A 24,442-nucleotide genomic window follows, 5' to 3' on the forward strand; every position below is an offset into this window, starting at 1 on the left:
ATCAAGGGAAAATTCATATTCCAAGCTAATTTAACCTGACTTCTTTTTAGTCTCTGGCAAATGCGTATTGTCCTTATTTGCAGCATCTTAAAAGATCATTATGTGGGCATTTTTGTTCAAGGAATAAAATCTGAAGAAGTACACAGCATTCTGTCTTGTGTCCTGTTTTAATATGCATGTATGCAATGGATTAATGGATGGACTCTGTCTGCAGATGAATCTTCACAGCATGAGTCATGGTCATTCTTAAGACTATTGAAGAGTATTTTTATATTCTAACAGTTCCAATCTTGTAATCAAATTGAGGCTTATCAACAGAGCTACTATCTGTTCTTATTTACAGAAGAAAACAGACATGTTCTTTATCACAATAACTGAGTTAACAGTCTGACTTTCCAACCAGAGGAATATAATATAATAGAAACAACTGTGACTCTTTTACAAAGCTAAATAATAGTTTGCACTCCAAAGAAAGGAAAGTAAACCTCCCTTTGGGAAGAGAGAAGGGGGCAAGAAACAAAATACATTAATTCACTGAATTAATCATAGTGCAACAATTACTTATCTTTGAAATGTTCTTTTAAAATACATTTCTCCATATAAGGTCCTATCTGCTTCATAGATTTTACTTATGTTTTCTAGCAGTTCTGCTCCAACATGCCTGTGTTCATTAACCATTTTCAAGAAAGCTTGGAAAAAAGTGTCTTAGATGTTATGCAAACGAACCAAAGTGATTAGACAGAGAGTAGGCATATTAATTGCTCTCAGCATTTCAGGGAATTGTCTGTGGCTATTCTGCTTGTGCATGTACTGGGCAGCTCATAAAAGATGCAGGTTCAAGCTGCTCACATCCTGTGGAATTACATGAAAATCTGGAATTATTACCTTTGCTGGGTTTTAAGGAGTCCAAAGATAGAAAATGATACAAAGCAACTCACTTTAGATCCATCCAGTTTCATGGGGTGTTACGTACATACAAGTAACAGTTGAAATATACTGTTCTTGAGTGTAAACATTTTAACACTTTTTATTTTTTTTTTCCTTATGAACAGATTTAAGAAATTTGTCTGGATTGTTACTGAACTGAATGCATCTGAACTGAAGGAAATGTTTTGAGATTACTCTCCTGACAGAAATTGTACAAAAATGGTTCACTGAGGTCCCTGCCTGCACCTGTGGGAAGACAATATTTTTATATTGCAGTTTATTGGCCCATAAAAGAGGATGTAATAACAAATGTAACAGTGAATTTATGCAATAGTAGTGGTTCTCCTCCCACTGACTGGACATGAGTGATCAAAGGTCTTTGCAAGAAGATAAGCACAAGGTTAGCAGAGCTTCCTCCAAGTTCAGGGAGTCTTCAAGAAGCATGCAATCTGACGATTATTTCGCTAGAAAACTTAAAGCCTTGAATGGTAGCATGGGTCCTCCTGTGTCTTCAAATGCCTCTAGCAAAGCTGAAAATAATCAAACAAATGGTACACCAGCCGTGCCTAAAATGGGTGTTCGAGCAAGGGTATCGGAATGGCCTCCTAAAAAGGATTGCTCCAAGGAACTGAGTAAAGCTGCTTGGGAAAACAGACCTCCCGCCGGTTATGAAGGTGTTGGCTCAGTACTTCCAAATGGACAAAATGACCAAAGTGATGAACAGCAAGAAGAGCTAGAACTGGAATTTACAGAGGGAAAATACTCAATTGGAGATCTTTTTGTTCATTCGCCTCAAAGGGGGCTTCATCCCATAAGGCAAAGAAGCAACAGTGATGTGACAATAAGTGATATTGATGCTGAAGATGTGTTAGACCAAAATGCTGTTAACCCAAATACTGGAGCAGCTCTTCACAGAGAATATGGCAGTACTTCTTCAATTGATAGACAAGGCTTGTCTGGAGAAAATTTTTTTGCAATGCTGAGAGGATACAGAGTGGAAAATTTTGAACATAAAACCCTTGCTCCTTTTGGATTTCCTGAGTTTTTCCACTGTGATCCTGCGGTTTCTCCGAGTCTACATGCTGCTGCACAGATTTCCAGGGGAGAATTTGTCAGGCTTTCTGGGTTGGATTATATGGACAGTGCCCTACTTATTGGTCGAGAAAGGGAGAAATCTTTCAAGAGGAGACTTAAATCAGAAGCAGTAGAAACATCTCTGTTTAGAAAATTGCGAACAGTTAAAAGTGAGCATGAAGCTTTTAAGTTTTCATCAGACCTGGATGATAGACTTGACAGAAATGTTCGTTCTTGGAACTGTCAGAAATGTTTTGCACATTATGATGTTCAGAGTGTTTTGTTTAACATAAATGAAGCAATGGCTACCAGAGTAAATGTAGGAAAAAGAAAAAATATCACCACTGGGGCTTCAGCTGCGTCACAAACTCAGATGCCAGCAGGCCAGACTGGAAACTGTGAATCTCCTTTGGGAAGCAAAGAGGACCTCAATTCAAAAGAGAATTTAGATGCTGATGAGGGCGATGGGAAAAGCAATGACTTAGTACTGAGTTGCCCTTACTTCAGGAATGAAACTGGTGGGGAAGGAGATAGACGGATTGCACTTTCTAGGGCAAATTCAGCATCTTTTTCTTCAGGTGAAAGTTGTTCTTTTGAGTCCTCTCTGAGTTCCCATTGCACAAATGCTGGTGTTTCAGTACTGGAAGTACCAAGAGAAAATCAGTCCATTCACAGAGAGAAGGTGAAGCGTTACATCATAGAACACATTGATCTTGGAGCATATTATTACCGCAAGTTCTTCTATGGAAAAGGTAAATTTTTCTAAGGCAACTGTTCTGATGTATCTGTACATTAGATTTAAGTTGTTTAGTAAAGATTATTTTTTGTTCTCCTTCTTCTCTATAGAAATACCTAGGTATTCCAGAGAGTCCTGAAAGTCTTTAATGAAATTAAGCCTGCTATTTTCACTCTCTCAGGGCAAAGCAGTGGGTTGTGTGTGGTTATGCAGTATCTGTGTGAGTTCATTAAGTGGTTTAATGAAAGGTCATATAACATAGCATGTAAGCTAACTTCTCCAACCCAAACTTTCTTGATCAGCAGGAGGAAGAGATGTCATTTATATCCAATAAATGCTTTGGAAATAATTATTTCCTGAAAGGTGACTCCAAAGAGAAGGTTTTATTGTTAAGGCTTCTGAATCTTTTAAAGATTCAACTGTCTTCAAGTGTGTCTTGAGGCCTTTCACATTGTATGCACATGTACAGGCTCCTTAAATATAGAGCTTCTGATGTCATTTAGTTTTTCAGCTTAAAGAAGGATCCCTTATGCCTTTCTCCTAGCCTTATATCCCTTTCTTTTAGGATGTGTTCAGTATGCAAATGTGCTAGTATACTCTTGCCACCAGAGTAATTATCTTGGCTTTAATCATTATTCAGATAAACTGTTTCTATTCTGTGATCTATTTTGATAGTCTGCATTCAGTACTGGCTTGTGCAATGTGGATAAAATCCATGGTTTTGTGGGAGAACCCCAAAAACCTGTCTCTGTCCTTTCTGTATTATGAATTACAGCTAAACCTCTTGCTTTTATTAAGGAAAAAAAAAAAAAAAAAAAAAAGAGTGTGCTTCTGTTATTAAAAATCTGTTACAGCCCGATTCTTCTTGTTCTTCTTGAAATCATACTTCCTCTGCTTTTTGAACATCAGGAAGTAAGCACAGGGCTCTTACTCCTTCCTCCTGTAACCCTTTAAAAAGGACTCAGAAGAGGATCCAGTACTGTGCTAGCCACAATACAATAGACTGAGAACACATTAGCTGTAAAAAGACTATTTAAAAGGCAAGGAAGAAAAGAATCTGAATCTGTGATAGAAGAGGAAGAAAAAGACCCACAGCTAAGCAAGAAATGGGCAGTAAATTCACAGGTTCAAAATGGATTTCAAGCTAGACAGGTTGTAAATTATATAAAAAGTATTGAGAGAGTGAGAGTCCAGAAGAATGAAGGGAAACTTTTAAAAAAAGTTTTTTTGAGAGGCAGAGAGAAGAAAAGATTTGCATTCACAAAAGTGAAAGGAAGACTATCGGTAGGCAAAGGTGGTGGCAAGATGAGCCGGGGAAAGGGGGAGACAAGAATTGAGCCAGATGAAAGAGGACTTGTTTGTGAAGTGCTTCTGTCTTGGATGAGTTACAAGTGCTGAAGTGCAGAACACTTCTATGAAGAAAAATCTTGTCAGAGAAATTGCAAAAGAAAATGCAGATGCATACTCAAAGCCACTTTAAATACTGTGTTATAAACAAACCTAATAACCTTCCTGGAAAATTGGTGTGAATGTAATTAGTTTTTATTAACTTATGTTCTGAAATAGTATTATTGTTTCTCAGTGTTTTATCCCAGTTAGTGTAACACTAGGAAACGTGATTTGTTACTAATTGTTCTCTAGGTAGAGTTCTTCAAAAGTAAATATGGTGTGATTCATTTAGTATCCAGCAATGAATTATTACCTCATCACCTTTATAATGATATAAGCCATGGCCTGTTGGACATTATCTTTTTATAGAGCTGTAACAGAAACTACATGAGAGAAATCTACATTAAATGGCTTTTATGATGCAGCAAGTCAGGATAAACAGGCTGCTAAAACTAAAATCATAATTCTTGGTATCTACTATCTTAAGGGATCAAGCACATAAGGAATTGCTCCATTAATTCCAATTGAATACAGTTCTCATCTAAGCAAAACTTACTGTGCATAGAGGAAATAATCTGGACATTTTGTGTTGGGTACCAAGATGTCTTGCTGCTGGCCTGAACTTCCATATTGTAAAGAAAAATTTGACTTTTATGTTCATACTGGGTCTATGCTGTTCCATGACAGTGAGCTATCCTAGCTGATTTTTAGATTTAGTTGTGCAGCTTAATTTTACCAAAATAATTGTGGAAGGATGAAATAAAAATTTAGTGAACAATAGTTACTTGTACATACAATCACTGATTTCTATTGCCTTTAGAAGAAAATATATATTAAAAGGAAATAGCTTTCTGAACATTTGATTTTGTTCACAGTTTTATAATTGGCACTTGTCAACATACCAGTTTTATTTCTGTTTTAAGATGCATGGAAGAAACACCCTGGCATGTGTAGCACTAATTATTCCATTCCCTTTCAAGAAATATGAGATTTGGGATTCAGTGTTTTCTGAAATGAGTTGTAGTTTTATACTGCATATTTATAAGCTTTGTAACTATTGTTGAAATCAAATCCAATGCAACTGATATAAAATATGTTATGTTTATTGAATATATCTTCTCAGTTTCCAGTTAAGAATTTTAAAAGCTATAACATATTATTTTATCTCATTGTTTTGATTATCATTGATTTTTCTATTTCCCCTTGTGCAACTATACTTGTAATTCCTCATTTATTATTACCATGCTTTTTATGTGTGGGATGCTTGCAACCATTTAATGCTACTGTGTCTATCTGCTGATGTGGGATTGAAAAAATGTCCTAAAAGAAATGTACAGGCATAGCAAGCTATTGGTATTAACTCAATTTTGTACAGTTAAGGCTTTTGTGTTAGAAGAAATATTCCTTTAAATGAAAAGTAAAAAATGACAAATATTTTAGCATCTTTCTAGATCTCAGCTAGGAAATAGCACTTACTTTCTTCTTTTCTCCCCAGCTGGTTCTTTTAAACCAACAAAAACACATTTAAATGAGCTTTATGAGTTTGTACTTTTTGAAATAAAAAAAAAAAAAAAAAATGCCTTGAATTAAAAATGTTTTCCCCAAATCCCAGAATATTAGTAGCTGTGTTATGCAATTTACTTCAGCTTCCTTACTTTTCTTTTCTGAAACTGGTTTATCTATTTTATTTGTAATGTATATAAATAATTGTGTCTTTCATGTTGTACAAGAAATTGGTAGGTATTTGCACTACTTGCATTTTTCTGCTCAGTAATACTGCAGCCAAGAAATCTAGTAACTCTTTAATACCCTTTTCTGGATTTGCATCAGAATGCAAAGTTCTAGACTTCTAACTGAGGAGTTTGCCTTATGGTAAAGCCTGAATTATGCAGCTGTGGGGAGGTTTTATGTTATTGGATGTGTTTGACCTCTGAGCTTCTCTCTCTGTGTCTTCTCTGCGAAGTCCTGTTCCATTTCATAAAATTGCCTGTTTAGAGTCAAAGTTTTAATTTTACACTGGGAAATCCATAAGGTACATTATTTATCCATGCAGGTAGGATTCTCAGACTGGGAAAGGAATGTAGTCGAAGAGCATTAGCAGATATTTTATTGCCTGTGCCTCTTTGATTCCAGGTGTTCCCTCCAGAAAAAGTCGTAATGTGCTGATTCTCATTTTTCTTCCACAAGGAGATGGATTGGAACCATCTACATACTTCATAGATAGATGTTTTAAAGACTACTGGAAACCTAATTTAAACTTGATTTGAGAAATAGGACTGTCTTTTACATAGAGATGATTTCATTCTTTTGTATTAATTCTGAGAGTATGGATAATTTCTTGGTTCAACACATTTCGCAAAAATCTTCTTTATCTGTTTCTATAAATACGTTACATTTTTAAAAGTATCAAACTAGCTCAAAAATGCTAGATTTTTTTTACTTTTTTTTTAGCCTGAACAATCTTTAAGGAGAAATTAGTCAATTGATTGTTATTTTAAATATGGGATCATGGCATAAATTGGATTGGAAGATTTCTGCAGACCATCCAGTCTAATTCCCTCTTTAAAGTTCCTTTTAAATGTAGTTTCTGAATAGGTTGCTCAAAGCCTGTTTCCCTTTAACTGTCCCTTTAGCATTTTTATAGTATCTAAGGATGGAGATTTCACAATCTCTCTTGGAAACCTGCTTGTATTGGATTCCCCCCAGTCAGAGGCTGCATCTTGTGGTGGTTGCATCCTGTTCTTTCACTTTGTACCTTTGCGAAGAATCTGTTTCTCCTTTCTCTACCCCCTCCCATGAGCTTGTGGTATCCAGCAGTTATTTTCCCTGTTAACCTGCTCTTCTCCATCTGCACAAGCCCATTTCTTTTAGCCTTTCCTCATCTGTTACATTCTCCAGCCCTCTACTTATCTTTAGTTGTGTGCTGGCCTTGTCCCACTGTCCAAAACTGGATACTGCTTTATGTGGCCTGGAAAGTGCCAGACAAAAAGGCATAATGTTCTCCAGAGCTGTGCAATGCTCTTGCCCAGAGTGTGGTTGTCTCCCATCTCTGCTGGGATCTGCTGGCTGCTGGGCAGCCTGAGCTCAAGGGGTCCCCAGTCCTTTTGCACAGAGAGGCTCCTGAGGCAGTGGGTTCCCAGCCTGTTGTATGAGCTTCTTCTGTTCTACCTGCATTTCTGTGTTGGTCTTCATAAGGCTTTTTCAGTCTGTTTTCTTGGATTGTCAAAATGAGAGTTTGTTTTAAAGCGTCAGGTTGAAAAGTTGAAGTGGTTTGGGAGTTGCTTCACAATCAGCTCAGCTGTCACAGCTCAGCAGTAGCTGCCTCCAGGGAAAGGGGAGAGTGGGAAGTGAAGCCCAGATACCCTACAGCTGTAGGACTCTGCCTGTGTGGCTCTGCCTTTGGCTGTTTTTGTAAAAGAATGCAAAGGTTATGCATTTCAGTACCTGCCCTGTGCACATTTTCCTCATTTGTTAAAAGCCTGCTGTCATCTGTTGCATGCATCTGTAGTCCTAACCTCCAGTACATGAACTATTTTTTTTAGAGCTTGGTCATGGACAACAACTTGTTGAGGTTGCACTCCATTCCATCATTTAGATAATGTAAAACTCTATTAAACTCTATTAAACAATAACATCTCCACTGAGGTTATAAATTCTGATAAGCATTTTAGTAACTGGCCACTAATTGTAATTATTATTACTGATCACAGTCCTTTAAGGTCAGCTCTCCAGCTGGTTTTCATTCACCTTGTAATTTGCATGTCCAAACCATGTCTTTTCAGTTTAGCTACACAAATATACTATGGAAGGCTGTGTGAAAAGCATTGCTAAAGTACAAATGGGTGACATTCATTGCTCCTTCCTCATCCATAAAGCCAGTCACATCTCTACAGAAAATCCAGCAGGAAACTACTGGGTCGGTCATGCACAATTTGCATTTTTTAAATCTGTGCAGGCTTTTTGTCCTTCATGTGCCTGGAAATGTCTTCCATGAGAATCTGTTCCTTAATCTCTCTGGGAACTAAGATTTATTGTGATTGTTCTATGGCTTCCCAGACCCTCTTGTCCTTTATTAAAGGTGACTGTAACTACTCACTATGACTTTTCAAAGGTAGTAAGGAGGAGCCTTCTCCTCCTCTTTGGTCACATGGATTTGAGTGTGTCTGGTCTCCTTAAATGGTCTCCAATGTGATCTTTCTCTTCAGCTGATAGTGCTTTACTTTCCCAGATTGGTCCAGTTGCCTCAAGGGTGAAAACAGCTATTCATCAAACACTGAAGAGTTGCTAGACCCAGTTTCATCTGGTTGAGGCTGGGCTGCTGCTTTGAATGGGAAATTGTAAATTAGAATAAGAATAAATCTTATTTGTTTGAAGACTCTTAGCTTTTATTCAAGATTATATGTATATAAGTTTCTCCAAACTAGTTTCCTACAGCATGAAGCAAAAAGATTAATTTTGTAGTAAAAAGGTGTGGGGCGGGTCATAGTAGCAGCAGTTGCAGTAATTTTTGTGATATGAGTGACTATTTTGCTCATCAAAATTAGTGTTTGTGATTTATGTACTTACAGTACAGTTCAGATGATTACCAACTGGTGTATTCACAGGCCTCATAGTTCAGATAAAAATAATCTGGTTTTCTTGCTGCAGAATTTTATTTTTTTTTAAGATTTGATGAAAATTTTCTAGGAGATTCATACTTGACCCTTATCTCTTCATTCATTCCTGTGCAAAAGAGCATCAGAACTACTTTGGAATAGATGAAAATCTTGGACCTGTAGCAGTCAGCATCCGGAGGGAAAAGGTTGAAGATGCTAAGGAGAAAGAAGGATCTCAGTTCAACTATCGTATAGTTTTCAGGACAAGTGAGGTAATGTTCATTCCATAACTCTGCAAAGCAATGGAAAAGTTGGCTTTGAGCTTAGGATACTAGTTGTTTGTCCGGGGGTACGTTGCTAACTTTGAAAGTAAATCTCTTAATGGGAAAGGATGTTTCTTGTGCCATTAACAAAGGGAGTTTCTCCTGAACAAAGTTTTTCTTTTCTATGCCACATAAAATTTTTGTCTTGTTGAGTGAGCACCCAAATGGAGGTAAGTTGGTTGAAGAGAACAGCAAAATGCAAGCAAGGGAACAGATGTTAAGACACATATTAAAGTGTGGATCATGTTATGTTTCTAATGATAGAAATGAAAGATTAGGAAATGTAGGGATAAAGGGAGCTGTAAAATATGAAAATGTCTAGTATGATGACTTATTTTTATTTTTTCATTTTATTTCAAAATACTTTCTTGGAAGCTTTTTTGTGACATGTTTCTATGTACTTCTACATGGATGATTTGCAGAAGGAGTATTAATATATTCATAAAATAACGGTCTTATTTGAAAGAAGAATTTGCCTGTGGTTGTTGTGTGAAGTCTCATAACTTCTATTTCAAGCAATTCAATATCTCTTGCTAAATAATTTCTTTATCACAGTGACTACCTTAGATTTGTGTGAAAACACACAATGTTATTATTGCAGCAAACAACTGTAAATTTTCAGATATCTTAGGAATATTATTTTTTGTTTTGACTAAGATATAGAGAAGCGTTAGCTAGACCTCTTGATATCACTGGGCTCTTTTGCTTTTGCAAACAGATGTAAAAATAGATATAGGTATAGATAGAATTTTTGTTTTCAGTCTAAGTTTTTTAATAGCCAAAAATGGGGTGTTCATGTGTGTATGTGTGGAGACGTGATCCAGGTGACCCAGTCCTAAAAAATGACTCTATCAAATCCAATGAAGATAAAGCAGCATGGATTAAATAATAGGTGAATGGGTTAAGTAAAGTTGTGATTGGCTATAGCTCATCTCACATGTCCAGCCTCATGTTTGACTACTGTGTTTGCTAGGGTAGCATGTCAAAATAAACTTATTTTTAGTTTACTGGTCTTTAATACTTTCCCCTCCCTCAGAAAAGGAATATTCTTAGTAATTGTAATGAATTGTTAACATGCTTCATGAATTCCTGTAAGCAAATAATGTATTTGTCACTTAAACAGTGAAAGCTTGACTGCTCTTTGAAAGTTATTTAGTAATTTTTTTACTGGTTAAAAAAATAAATTAAAATGAGGATGTTTTCCTTTCCATTTCTTTTTTCTATGGTTTTGCTAAAACCTGAAATTGTTATCTCTAGGGTTTAGAGCATTAGAGCTAAAAATGTTTTATTTTATCTGTACTACAGCTTACTACACTTAGAGGAGCAATTTTAGAAGATGCTATTCCATCCACTGCTCGTCATGGCACAGCAAGAGGTCTGCCTCTCAAAGAGGTGCTGGAGTATGTAATACCAGAGCTGAGCATCCAGTGCTTGAGACAGGCTTCCAACTCTCCCAAAGTACCCGAGCAGCTGCTTAAACTGGATGAACAAGGGGTATGTAGCACATAACCTTCTTTGTAAAGACTATTCCTTATATAAATAGTAGAAAAAAATTATTAGGAATTTTGCAGACAGTGCTAATTAACATGGATCTGTAATGCAAACCATTCTGTTTCTTGGTGGTAGAGAAACTTGTCTGTTTTCCTTGACAAAATGAGATTTGCCTTTCTAAGCAAATTCTTTTTAAAATACATTTTACCTGAAGGATAAATATTGTTCTATGGAGATTGTCTTTCAATGGCTGAGCGAGATAAAGATTATTAAGTTTTAACATCAGTAAGAAGGGATTTTCAGAGTCTGTATTTGCACTTTAATGTGTACAAATGTTGAATGCAAATGCAAATACATCTAACACTTTATTAGTATTGTGTGTGGGTAAGGAGGCAAAAGCATGTTGTGTCTTAAGTCTCTACATCTAACATTTATGGTTACTTTTTACAATACCATTTTATGATATACTTACTGTATTCTCACTAGAATAGAATACTTCTCTATTCTTAGAGTTGGAATTGTGATTGAGACTAATGAATTAAGTACATGGCAAGAAAATATTCATATGGCTTAAATTTTGAGAGAAAATGGTGAGGTATATTAGGTTCAATAAAAGTGAATCTGCTTCATTCAAAGTTAGTAGTTCAATTTATAGTTTCTGAATATTTTATGAAGGACACTCTTTTGATGGTTTTTAAATCATGGTTTCAAAAAATGTCCATTAAATTGAAGATTTTGCTTTCTAGGTGAAAGTCAGTATCTAGCTGTTGAAGTCAAATCCAATGATTGAACTAGTTGATTATGATGATGCTGTAGTTAATTTTTTATTGCTAACTCAGTTTCAAATGTAGTGATTGCATATAATGTCAGTGGCATCCACCAGAATTCCTCTGTCTTTCCATGTGCCTGTAACAATTGCTCAAAACAAAGCACATGTAGCCAGAGGAACTGAATTGGCTTTTTTTGGATGGATTGTTAAGTTGTCTTTTATGTGTTAATTTTAGTACTTCTGTTCACATTGGTGTTTGAGGATGGTGTTAATTTTGCTGAAGGTTGTTGTTTTCTTCTGTGTTTGTCAGTTTTTCTGGTAAAACAGCACAGGGAAATCAGAGGCACTGAATTCTGAATCCAAGAATTCCTGAGTGCTCTTGCTCTCTGCTGTTTGAGCTTGAGTGAGTTCAGGTTAATCAAGTAAATAATGTTCATTCTCAGAGGGGCAGTATGTTCAAGGCAGTATTGAATATGACTGTGTTTGATCTGAACTGAATATTTACCAAACTCACAAACAGTATTTCCCAAAAATATGAAATGGAGATTGTCCATTGAACTGACCAGAGTGATTCTTTAGTCACCATCTCTTCATTTTGAGAAACAGCAGCATATAGCACTTCTTTTATTGTGTGTGATCAGTTCTGAAATTCAGTCCTATTATGAAATGGGCTGTCACCTGACAAAATGTAATATTCATATATCTTATGTACAGTTTATTACAAGGTAATTACTTGAACATAGACAGAAAGCTGTGCAAAGAACTGGCATGAGATCCATTTTTGGTTTTAATCCTCTTAGGTACTTAATGCTTTCAGTTTATTAATCAGGTAAATAGAAAGAAAGTTATGCTTGGCAACTCAAGGTGATGACTTGTGGAAACACCATGAATTTAAAAATATGAATTATGATCTAGAAGATTAGTACTGTCACCAGAATGATATGAATTTTGTCTAACAGAATATTAAATGTTTGCATAGTTCTGTAACCAACTGAAGATTACACGTTTTGATTTAATTCTCTACCTGTTTGATAATTTTTCTGTGAAATCTAGTATGGTTATGGAGGAAATATGTGGTTAAATTTTGTCTCTAAAAATGACAGTAGAAACTAGATGCAAATTAGTTGGTTGACCTAATTTGAATACATAAAGAAATTGCCTTTTCCCAATTTATTCTGCCATATGATGCTTATCATTAAATTCGCAAGAAAAGTCAGCATTTTATCTGCTACTGTTGTTTTTTTAAGCTTTCTCCAACTTCCCATAGTTTCCCTCTCTAATTTCTGCTGTTGGTTGTTTATTGTATATGCTTTTTAGTTCCACTCACACTGCTCTAGGGATGCTCATTTCTCTCTAAGGTATAGGATGGAGTTTAAAAAAAGACCAAAGAAATTAAGCTTGGTTGCAGTGATATTCAGTGACTATTGTGTGTCTTATCTCTTGATGCTCCTTGACAGAAAAGAATCTAAAATCTTCACGTGGTGAAAGCCATCAAGTTGTTACATGATAAATAATCTGTGCAAAAATTTAACAAGATGCCAAGATTCAGTAGTGAGTGATTCTGACAAGAGCACAATCATTTTGAGTCAGGAAGGACTGCTATGCACCTTCAATACATATCTCATACCCAAGTAGCTAAATGGGTTTAGAAGCTTTTCTGTGGTGTCATGTTATTAAATTGTTCTCAGTGTAAAATATAACTAAATGTAAAATTTCTGAATTGCAAGTAATTGAAATCGGAACCACGTCTGCAATTACTTGCTTAAAAAGACTTGAATAAGCATGTGGTACCATTTCAAAATTGGCAAACTTTATCAGTTTTAAATATTCTGATAGTTCTTCATGCCAGATAAATACATGACATAAGAAAATCCTGTTGAAGCTCGTTATTTCTCTTTTAGGCACTGACATTCTAAATGTTCCTTGATCTCTGCTTCTGCACAGCCACCATGATCTTGGCTGAGAGTTCTTTTACTCAGGTCTTCTAATTTCATAGTAGTGAATGGTTCTAGCACAGGGGTAAGAGTTTCAGATTACTGCAAATAAGCTTGCAGCTTGTTTAGCAATGGTGGTTTTTTAAATAGTATTGACTTCGTTCAAAATTGTATAGTGTTCACAGTGCTTGTCTGTCCATGAAGTCAAATCCCAGGATTAGTTCATGTCTTGGGCTGGTGAGTCTCAGATCCTTATTTTCAATGTCTCTTGGCTCAATGTTTAAATGGTGAGATGTTAGATTGTTCTTTAAGATAGGTATATATTTCACTCCTGTTTGGAATATTATTGATATTCATGAACAAATGCAGGAATGACTGGCATATGCAGAATGAAAAAGTCTGACTAGACCTAATATTTTGCCCAGGTGCCTCTTTGCTCTTAGCTCTTGTCCCTGGTTTTGATGCTCAATTTAGCATTTAATTTCTCTACTTGTCAGTTCTAGTGTGAAGTCAAGGAAATTAAATCCCATGTGGTTTAAGTTAACTGTTTGACACAGGGCTGGTATAGAGGTGACAGTGTGTTCACCATATTTAAAGTCTCTGCTGGGATACATCAAGTAGCAGCACTGCTTCCTTTAATCTACAGTTTCTATGACCAGTTATCTTGCAGTTTCCTCCATGAATTGTCCATACAAGCTTTCTGCTGAATAAAATAGTCACCAGTGTGCAATCTGGAGCCTTTTGTTAAGTACCTAACCCTCTTTAAAATGGGGGTCAAGGAAGCACTCTGGATAAGGATAGCACCTAATGCCAGACAAAAGGAAAGGACAGGAGCAAGCCAGTCTCTTCACCCTGCTCTGCTCCAGATTTCATTGGTCTGACTTGGGCAGCTCCTACAGTGATCCATAACCCAGAATCTCCTTTTAGCAAAGATGGTCATCTGTCCCATTCCACATCAAGCTTAGAGCTTCTGGCACTTCTGTGTTCTAAGCTGTTCTGTTCCTTATTCCAGACCTTCCTAAGCCTGTCCTTCACTCCTGACTGCTCTCTGGGCAATTGCATTCTGCCAGAGCAGGTTCCACAAGGGCTCACCCCTACACAAAGCCTTTATCTCCTTATGACTAAAGACAAGCAGGCTGTTATTGTCACCTTTGCTCTAACAGAAACACATCCAGCCTTTGCACAACATGTATTGTGGACACTAATCCTGAAGTTTGATTAAGGGAGGTTACAGCTGGAGAGTTGATTTGAGTCATGAATATAGATAATTGTCTGAAAGGAATTGGGTGTGACTGATGGTCTCTGTCAGTCTGTGAAGTCTCGGTTGAGAATAATAGGACTAATCCATCCATATGGAGGTTTCCTCTTTGTCAGCTCAAGTGTGCATAAAAGATAAGAAGAAAATGATCTGCTCAAGAAGTAATAATCTCTCTTTATACCTAAAAATTTTTTATAGTTTTAGTACTTTATTTTTTAATAGATGTGATTTGTCCGTTTAATGTTCCTTCCGTAACCGAGATTCTGTTTAACAAAACTATTTGACTGCATCTAATTTCTTGTTTTAAGTGTACTATTAAAAATGGCAAATAGTTTTTACCAGTGCATGATTTTATGAGGAAGGCAAAACACTACATATAATAGAAATTACTATTCTAAGGGGCTCTTTTAACTGAACTACAGTGAACTTTAAAGAGTAAAAATGGGGAATGATAAACTCACCTTCTTTTAAATCTGAGAATAAAGACTAATATACAAATATTGGCAATTAAATTTTTCATACTGTAGCATGCAGTAGAGTGTGCTTTTATAGATAACAAAGTGAAAAGTCTTTGTACCACTTTTATCTGTGTTTGAATAGTGCCAATCCAATTCTCTTTCAAGAGATGGAGGGTATCTTTTGTGGGTTTTTTTTTTTTTCTTTGTTTTTGTTCTGTGGTGACTTAATTTCCCAAATCAGAACATTTATTTTTTCACTTTCAGATGCCTTGTGTCAGAAGTTATAACAATATTATATTTTAATTGTTAATATTTATTCTAGTATTGACTTTCCTTTGTTTCATTAAATTTTCCTTTTTTGTTTTATTTGATTTTTAATTTCAGCTGAGTTTTCAACATAAGATTGGTATCCTTTACTGCAAAGCAGGCCAAAGCACAGAAGAAGAAATGTATAACAATGAGATGGCAGGACCAGCTTTTGAGGAGTTCCTTGATCTGCTGGGCCAGAGAGTACGGCTAAAAGGATTCAGCAAATACAGGGCTCAGCTAGATAATAAAAGTAAGTTATGTTTCAAGCTATGGGAGAAAGGGGAATTATCCAGCTGATCTGCTGTAAATTGTGTTGTCTTTTCATGCTCCTAACTTTGGGTTTTGAATAATAAGATTATATGGTAAATGATGAAGATGAAGCGTATGATTAGAGAATGTATCAAACCTTTTTTGAAAGGTCATTTACTTTTTCTGTGGCATTAGTAGAACTGAAAATCAAAGCAATTTATTTCATTTGTTTCCATTTAGTTAAAATCATGAGTAAATATTAAAAAAGTCATATTTCCCCAGGTACACTTTAACATCTTATTCTTTCAAAGGCAATAAAATATATGTATTTTGAAATACGGAGTAAATTCCCTTATTTCAGCTAAACATGCTTGTTTTTACCCAACACACACAAGCAGTCAAGTTTCTGGTTTCTCACACATTCACAGTAAGCATGTCATCATTTATCAGCTGAAAATTATCAATCTACCTCAGCACTGTGTTAGTACTGCCATTTCCCCAAGTCTTTCAGTTTCCCTAAGTGCAGTAGTATAAAAATTTAATTGAACAAATTGGTTGGATTTCGTAGCAAAATAGTAACCAAAGTATAGCTGTTTAAAAAAGTCAATGATCTGTTAAGACACTTCTTTATTAGTACTATTTTCACTACCCTTAAATTTAACTCGAATTAATTCTTATTTTAATGATGTTCAAGCAGGATTTTGACAGCTGATCATATGAGCTGTGATCTAAGGATATCTAGTTATTTATCTACTTCATTTTAACAGTGTCAACCTAATATAAGCACCACATTTATTTCCAGTAATATTATTGCCTTCATGCTTAAATCCATGCTTGTTTCTCTTAAATAATTCAAGCTTTTTAGAGACTCCTATTTCAATACAGAATAATAACAAATCATTTTTCAAATTAATTTGTAGAATTACATATTAACATGCTTTGGATGTAAGACTTCTGGGATGAATTGATAAATAGAGATGAAAAATTGAAAGGAATAAGGGGTGTTTGGGTTTTTGGTTTTTTCCCCCAATCAGAGCACGACTGAATGTCACCTAGTAAGTTGTAAATATGAAAATAAATGCTGGTTTGCCAGCAAATTCGCTTTCTGTATTTGCTGTGCTTCAGTGTGAACTTAAATTGCTGATCAGCATTGTGTATGTCAGTCACTAACATGATTTTAATGTTTTACAGAGTCTGTGTGCCATTAACTATATTGTCCTGTCCTAATGTGTTCTCATAGTTTGCAACAGGCAGGATGAAATTAAGAATTTAAAAAGATACAGTATTTAGTGTTATGTTAAATGTAAAGGACTGGCTTAAATATAACATTTTTTGTTATACTTGTTTTTAAATACAATGATGCAAGAAGTATTGCTGTGTGTCCTATATAGATTTGGGTAATACATTGTTCTGATTGCCTGCAGGTTCTGAGGAGTGTTAATACTCTAGTCTATGGGAGCTGTATTTGAGGTAGACACAATGTTTCAGCAATAAATTTTGTTTAGTTCTTGTAGGAGTCAAATTTATTAAGTTTTTATATTCTCAAATGCTCAAGTAGCTGTGAAGTTTTCCTCTAAAACATTCTCTTAATAATTTTTTATTTTATTTTAAGAAATTGTTTATTTAATATTTGGATAATATATTATATATAATATTTGGAAAGTAGAATGTTGCAGTGGGTTGCCCTGTCTGACAAATAAGCCCCTACCTCTAGTGTGCTCACCCACCCTCCAGTTTGTGAATCTAGATTGAGGGTTCAGTTAATGAAGAGAAAAAAGGAAAAAATAAACACCACAAAAACCCCACTCCCAAACAAACAAAAGCTCCAAAACGAACAACAAAAAAGCCCCTCAAACAACAGGAAAACCACACCCCCCTCTCCATCAATCAGGCAACAATACAAGTGATGCAGAGGCAATCAATCACTCTCCACCTGCCATGAGCTGACTGATGCCCAGCCATTCTCCGAGCACAGCTGCCATGAGAATACTCTCCCTGCTCCAGTTTTCCTGCAGAACATAACTTCAGGGGTATGGGATATGCTTCTGGTCAATGTGCTTGGCTGTCCTGTCCTCCCAACCCCTGGGCACCCCAGCTAAAGCAAAGTGTGTTACCAACACTGCTGTGACCACACAGAGAACTCAGCACCATATGGGCTGCTCTGAGGAATTCTAGCTGCATCCAAGACAGACTCAGAGCAAATGTCAAGAACATATGGAATATATCAGCTATAAAGTCTATTCTGCCCTTCTTTAGTGCAGTTTTAGTGGCATGCAGTTCCAAACCCCAAGATAAAGAAATAAGAAAATTAAATTAAACTTTACCAGTTCAATACTATATACTTTGTTTTGTACATGTTTTAAAGCATATCAGTCTACTAGAAATGAGAAAAAAGTTTTATTGTTGGAACATATTTTGTCTTTATCTTCAAAACTGTCTTTCTAAAATGCCAGTGAAAGGTTGTAATGGAATTAGATTTTCAGCTAAGATTTTGAAATAGAAGAGTGCAATAAGGTTTCCCTATTTTAGCAACATTAAAATGACAAACTTCAGTTGAAATTAAGCTTTTTCTTTCTTATGCCACTGTAATCTGTGCTTAATAAGTGAAGTTAGTTATCATACAGACAACTGATGCACCCTGTTATTATATGAATATGCTTCTAATTGTATGCACACAAATATTTTTAGATTGAGGGCTGCAGATAAACAAGTGCATGTTTATATACTTTTATGTACTTTTAACTGGAGAACCAACATGGCTAATTCATTTCTTTTTCAAATATAGCTACTATTCAAAACAAATCAAATTTCAAAAACTTAAATAGTATTTTAAAGACTGTACTGGAAAAATATTTATTGCTGTAGATGACATAAATTTACATTAAAAATAAGTGAACATGGAAAAATAGAAGAAAAACTGGTAGTTGTCTTGACTTAATAGGGTGTTTAGTAGAGTTAAGTCTCAAACTTTTTAAAAGTTCATTGTACTAACTTAAATAGTCTGTACAAATTGAAGAAAAGGAATAGAAAGGATCAATTTATGAATACAGTGTAAAATTCATTTGCTGTAAACATCACAAAATACTATTAATAAACTTTCTAAAGAAAAAGGGTAATTTGTATAATATATGAAATTTCTTTTAATAATTTTCAAATATATGTATTATTCATATGTTTTATGTTTTAAAAATGTCTGATCTGCAACATGTGTTTTAATGTTAGATTTTAAATAGTCAGTTAACTTTTTGTAAAGTATGGGTTTAGCCAATCATCCTTATAAATGTTTAAATAATGAAAGTACATGTTATATAAACCTATACTCAAGTAGCTAAGTGTTTTGTTTTTTTTGGTAATATGACAATATATTTAAAATTAGTTTGTTTAGGTCTCAGAGACAGCAAACTCTTTGTTTGTTTTTTTTTTTCAGGACCCCTCTATGACATAATACAAAAATAAAGAATAGATTTTTAGCTGATGTTTTTGTTCAATTGTAAAAAATTTATAAGTTGCTTAAATAGATTTAAATCACAGCATGCAGGGTAGTGTCCTAAAAACAGTATGAACATTCTGATTTACTGACCTTCTTGTGATTAAATTAATTTTCAGCTGATTCAACAGGAACTCATTCCCTCTATACTACCTATAAAGATTATGAATTAATGTTTCATGTATCAACAATGCTTCCATACATGCCCAGTAACAGGCAACAGGTATGTTTTTTTAGCTTTTCATTGTAATTTTTAATTGTAGGTTTTTGAGTGCTTGAAAATAGATTTGTTTTAAAAGAAGTGTGACTCAATTATATTTATTTTCTTGAAATATTGTAAGACATTTGAAATCTTGTAGGATTTTTATTCTATATAATTTGGGAACTTATCCCATGTACCCTATTTCATTAAAAGGCAATAGTGCCTCCGGTGAATGAGTTATTTTCAGTTTGGACTGAATTCACATCTTATGTATGTTTTAAACATTGAATGGAATGAATCTTGAAAATAATCTTATGGTTAAAATATGCATGTAATAAGATTTTTAAAACTGTTCCACTTAATCCTTGTATTACAGATCTTGAAATGTTTGTTAATGTATGAGCTTAGTGATAGTTTTAAACTGTATCCTTCAAGATGTCTGTGAAAACAGAAAATTGCAGTGTATTTTTCTTATTTCTAGAGAATTCCCTTTGCTTATATAATAATTCAGAATGTCATCAAAGCATTAAGGATGGCTAAAAACCAGCACAGCATCCAAAGTGTGCGGTGCACCAGTAAGGTTGCTCTGTCTTGCCTGTCTAAGATATTTCTGTGACTTAATGAAAATGTACAAGCACATTTGGTATAATATATCAGTATTAATGCTAAAAAGAAAAGCACTAGAGTTGCTCCTAGATCAGACTGATGGTAGTTTGTAACTTTCTGTGCTCCTACTCCCATGTTCTTCCAGGTATGCAGAAGTAAGTGTTGATTTATTTAGTTATTTTGGAAAATTCTCACCTTGCCATGCAAGTTACAATAATTTCAGCAATTGTGGAAGGTTGTCATGAAATAAGGATGCTGTCTCATTTTGGCTTAGAACAGCACACAAAGTTGCTTACTGATTGATTACTGAACCATATGGGAGTTATATCCTTCATGTCTATCCTATCAATAGATCTTGTGTGAGCAGAAAGAGATGTGTCAAGACAGCAAGAAAAAGATAACAGTATGGATATTCTTCAAAAGAGATAAATAAAAATAACAATGGAAGAAAGTATATCATGTTATGTGTTTTTAATATTCAGTGAATAGAGCTCTGAACTGTTTGAAAAGCTGTTTCGAATGAACAGTTAAGAACATTACACTTAGTATTTAGATGTGGTTTAAAGAAACTAAATTAGGAATCAAACGACAAACTTTTCACCATATGAATAATACAAAGTTTAGATGATTCATTTCCTAAAATGTGGGGCTTGCAGGAGACAGAATGTTCAGCTACATCAGGCTCTCAACTGTGACATAGCTGGTAATCAAGGGATTGGATCTTCATCACTAATTTCAGATGGTTCTGCTTCTCTAACCTTTCAGTTGCATCTTATTACAAACCAGGATTAATTTAGTAAGCACACTAGGAGTTGTTCTGTCTGTAATCAGTCTAACAATCTTTGGAAATACATGTAAATAGGGAAAAATGTACCCTATGAAGACGATATAGTACACTGAATGAGCTTGCCTTAAAAAAATAAAATTAATGTTTTCATAGCAAATCACAGGCACTGACAGTAAATATGGCCTTACTTGGAGTTTATTACTTTTGTTGTCTTTCGTGAATTTTCCTTGTTTGTGAGAACAGGGTATCCTCTTCCCATGATCCACTTATTTTCACAATTTTTTGCTGTTTGTCTGTCAGCTTCACTGCTGTGTTGCTCAGCCATCCACTATGACTGTCCTTTCACTTCTTCCTGTGCCTTCCTTTCATTCTTATCATTTCCTTATGTGTCTTTCTTACAGTCAGGTGCTGATTCTTCTGTAGAGCAAAATCTTTCAGTTTTAACTTCATGGTTTTTCCTAGCAACAAGCACTCCTTTCCCCAGTGTTGTAGTAAGCTCTCATCATTGTTCCTTTAAAAGGTTCAGTATTTAGCAGAAGCACTATGTTGTTATTCGTGGCTTTCTTGGGATCAAAATAATGTGGCAGTTTTCCAAGTTCAAGCAGTATGCCTATCTGAAGACCCACCACATTATTTTTCAGGTGATGAGACCTCTCAGTGTTTGCACAGCATGTACACTGTCTTAATGAAATGTGACAAGTGCACCCAAATTACTAGAATTTAGCCAGCCTTAATGTGCAGAACAGATCTATAATAACTGCTAACTTTTTTTCTCCCCTCTTACTGTTTAGTTCTAAAATACATAATGAAGTCTCTTCAGGGTTTGGCTCACTGCATACCCCAGTCAGGGGAAGTTAGAGACCACAGTAAATTTCCTGTTAGGTTATGTTAGGGATGCAGCTCCCCAGTCAGTGGTTATTTTCTGCTAGCATATTAAGTATGTACTGGCTGAGGTTGTTGCATCCTTTCCCTATGTCCCTTGTTTGGTAACGACTGAGCAAAGGATTCAGTCACTCCTCATCATCTCCAACAGTGACCTTTAGTGAGCAAGCACTGAGCATTGCTTGTGTTCCAAGTACCTGTGAGCCAAAAATAGGCTGCACCAGAACTGTTTGTTGCTTCTTCCAGGACATAACTACGCCCTGCTTGGTCCCTGATCAGGACATCCCTCTAGTTTTAGAACCAGCAGGAGATCCAAAGAGCAAGGTAATTTTTATTCTGGCTACAACATAGGCTGGGAACCTCCAAGTCAGCTGCTCCTTCCCTAGGATGGAGAAGACAACCAGCCCTGGTATAGCCAGTTCCTTTTCCTTTACTGGCCTTTTCTTCAAAGCAGTTCAAGGCTTTCCCCTTTAAACTTTACCTTTGCAATGTCCCTTTCCAAATCATTCCCTTGCAAGTTTCCCATTCACACATTTGCAGTCTGCTTGTGTGCACGTGGTCAGACCTGATTAATCCAAAATCTGTTAAAATAATCAGTTTTCACCTGGTTTTATGAAAACTTAAAAATGACACAGATATGCAATAATGAAATAAGCTTGTTGCATTAAACTGCTATTAAAATAGTTGAGTAACAAGAAATGTGATTATACCAAACTCAGTTGATCATATCTGTTGAAAGAGCTTTTGCCATTAATTTCTGGTTTTGGTACTGGCTAAGAACACAAATTGAAAACAAAACTTTTGAAACCACTTATTTTAGAAATGTACTAAAATAAGTTTTGAGTTTTACTTATTTGACTCTTAACACTTCATCATTTAATTGAATGAAGAGTATATTTCACTGTGATTGCAACAAGAATTCCTTGTTTTGCAGTTTGACAAAGCAATTAATCCTACAGAAGTGGGTAGATTTTTAAGGCTGAGCACAAGCTGTTAATATGCTAAGTTTTAAGACAGTTCTTTCCTTTAGAGATGCATATCTGACAATCCAGAATCGAGTCACTAAAATCTGAGAATTATTATAATAACTATCATTTAGTACAAATAATTTTAATCTAATGAATTCTGCTTTTCTAACATATTTTCCTGACTGGACTCCCCTTTGTGTGTCTTGTATTCTAACATAACACTTCACTGATTTCCCTTTGGCTGCCTATCATACTTGATTAGGTTTATTTTCAAATTCTAACATGACAATGATGCCTCCTTACTGCAAGTAATTCTGTAGTCTCTGCACCCAGTTGAGAGTTCCTATTGTCCTCAACATTGGCATGAGATTCTTTAGAGTATGTTAGAAAGGCAGATTTAAAAAAAAAAACTTGTACAACATCCAGAAACCTGCAAACCTGAGCAGACCTCAAAATGGGAGAGGAAGGGGAAACTGAGAACCTGAAAAGAACACCCAAACAAAATAGGAGGTAAAAGTTGGGAGAGAAATTTAGGCTATAGAATGGAAATGAGAAAAGGGCTTCTTATAGATCATATTGCTGAGTTCTGGTTTCCTTCAATTCCTTTTTCATTTTCAGTATGCTATTCTTGTCTCACGTTTCCCAGAGAGGTGTGTGTTCCCTCCTTCTTCTCCATTCAATACTTTATTCTTTTCCTGTTCCTTTATCCTATTCAGAGCACTTCTTTCCATGTTCCAGGTCACCCCAGTTTAATTCTCCCCCTTTAGAAGTTCTTTGCATTATGATCCTCTGTGCACAGCCACAACTGTGCCTTGCCTTTTGCATTGTGTTGAAGTTGACTGACCACTTATGCATGACAGCTGTTTATAAGTGTTACACTGGTTTTATTTTAAATTGAAGAAGTCACTGAGATCTCTACAGTCTTGGTAAGGTTCTTAAAAATAATGACCTGTCTTCCTATTTCTATTTCTGTGCCTTATAGAGGTTTCCACTCTTGTAAAATATCCTAAAGATAGAATATGGGAACGGACATACTTCTAAAAAGCCTTTGATAGGAAAATCTCTAACACTTCTAGAACTTACCTTCAATTTAGTGAATGCTGTTCTTGCTTATGCTATATATGATGGCAAGCAGAACCTCCTAAAGGGGTCTACAAAAGCAGAAAATATTCTTGAAAACAGTGATTGTTTTGAAACATAAATGTACCTTTAAGGAGGATTGCATTCTCATTTTTATAATTTACTCTATGGAAATGCATAGATATGAACCACTGTAGCAAGAGCAAGTAATTGGGCACTTAGTAGTATAACAAGGGCAGAAATTAACCACCTTCTACTTCATAACTGGGAGGTTGCTTACAAATTTGACTGAGTTGTAAATTCTGACAGGTGAGATAATAATAACTTCTAAACATTAACTTGTGCTGCCCTACTATGATTTAATTGTATGGCTCACTAGATGGGCAAATTAAAGGATACCTGAAACAATTAGTTCTGTGATCAGTTCCTTGTAGTGTACTTCTGTATGCAACAGTCTGTGGATCTTAAATGGCTCAATTAACCAGTTGTTATTTTAGTCTTAAAAACCTGAAAGCTTGACTGAGCCACACGACTTACACTGTTTTTCTATGTCTGTTTTCAATTTTCATAAGAAGTCTTATTTCTTTATCTGTATTTGGGATTTTGATTTTGTTTAAAATAATATAGATACAATTAGTGCTTTAAAATTGTGGTTTTGGCCCTTATGAGTACCTTCAGAATATCATACTTTGTTATTTTAAAGACTATAATAAAACATACTTATGGGCTTTAGGCTTTAGCTTGTGCAACTTGCTTCTTATTGTTGGTAGCTGAAATACTAACTTTTAGTGGAACTGGAAGAATGCAACAAAATACTCTTATTGGAAAGATTCTGTTCCATGAAATCACATTGATAGAGAAATTTTTACTTGCTCTTTCATAAAGTCTTCAAGTAAATTTATTCTTAAATATTTTTGT

The 24,442-nt window shown here is 35.2% G+C and overlaps 1 protein-coding gene across 2 annotated transcripts in view; it reads left to right on the forward strand.

The window, feature by feature from the left end:
* Positions 1–1,153: 1,153 nt before the first annotated feature.
* SIPA1L2 (signal induced proliferation associated 1 like 2) overlaps positions 1,154–24,442 on the forward strand; it is a 72,528-nt gene continuing 49,239 nt past the window's right edge. For both annotated transcript variants that reach the window (XM_079297962.1, XM_079297963.1), the window contains exons 1-5: positions 1,154–2,753; positions 8,860–8,993; positions 10,350–10,538; positions 15,339–15,513; positions 19,119–19,222. In XM_079297962.1, coding sequence (XP_079154088.1) covers positions 1,289–2,753; positions 8,860–8,993; positions 10,350–10,538; positions 15,339–15,513; positions 19,119–19,222 — 2,067 coding nt within the window. In that variant the 5' untranslated portion in view covers positions 1,154–1,288. The remainder of the gene's footprint in view (positions 2,754–8,859; positions 8,994–10,349; positions 10,539–15,338; positions 15,514–19,118; positions 19,223–24,442) is intronic.

The sequence above is a fragment of the Erithacus rubecula genome (assembly GCF_903797595.1).
Source record: "Erithacus rubecula genome assembly, chromosome: 2".
NCBI classification, from domain to species: domain Eukaryota; kingdom Metazoa; phylum Chordata; class Aves; order Passeriformes; family Muscicapidae; genus Erithacus; species Erithacus rubecula.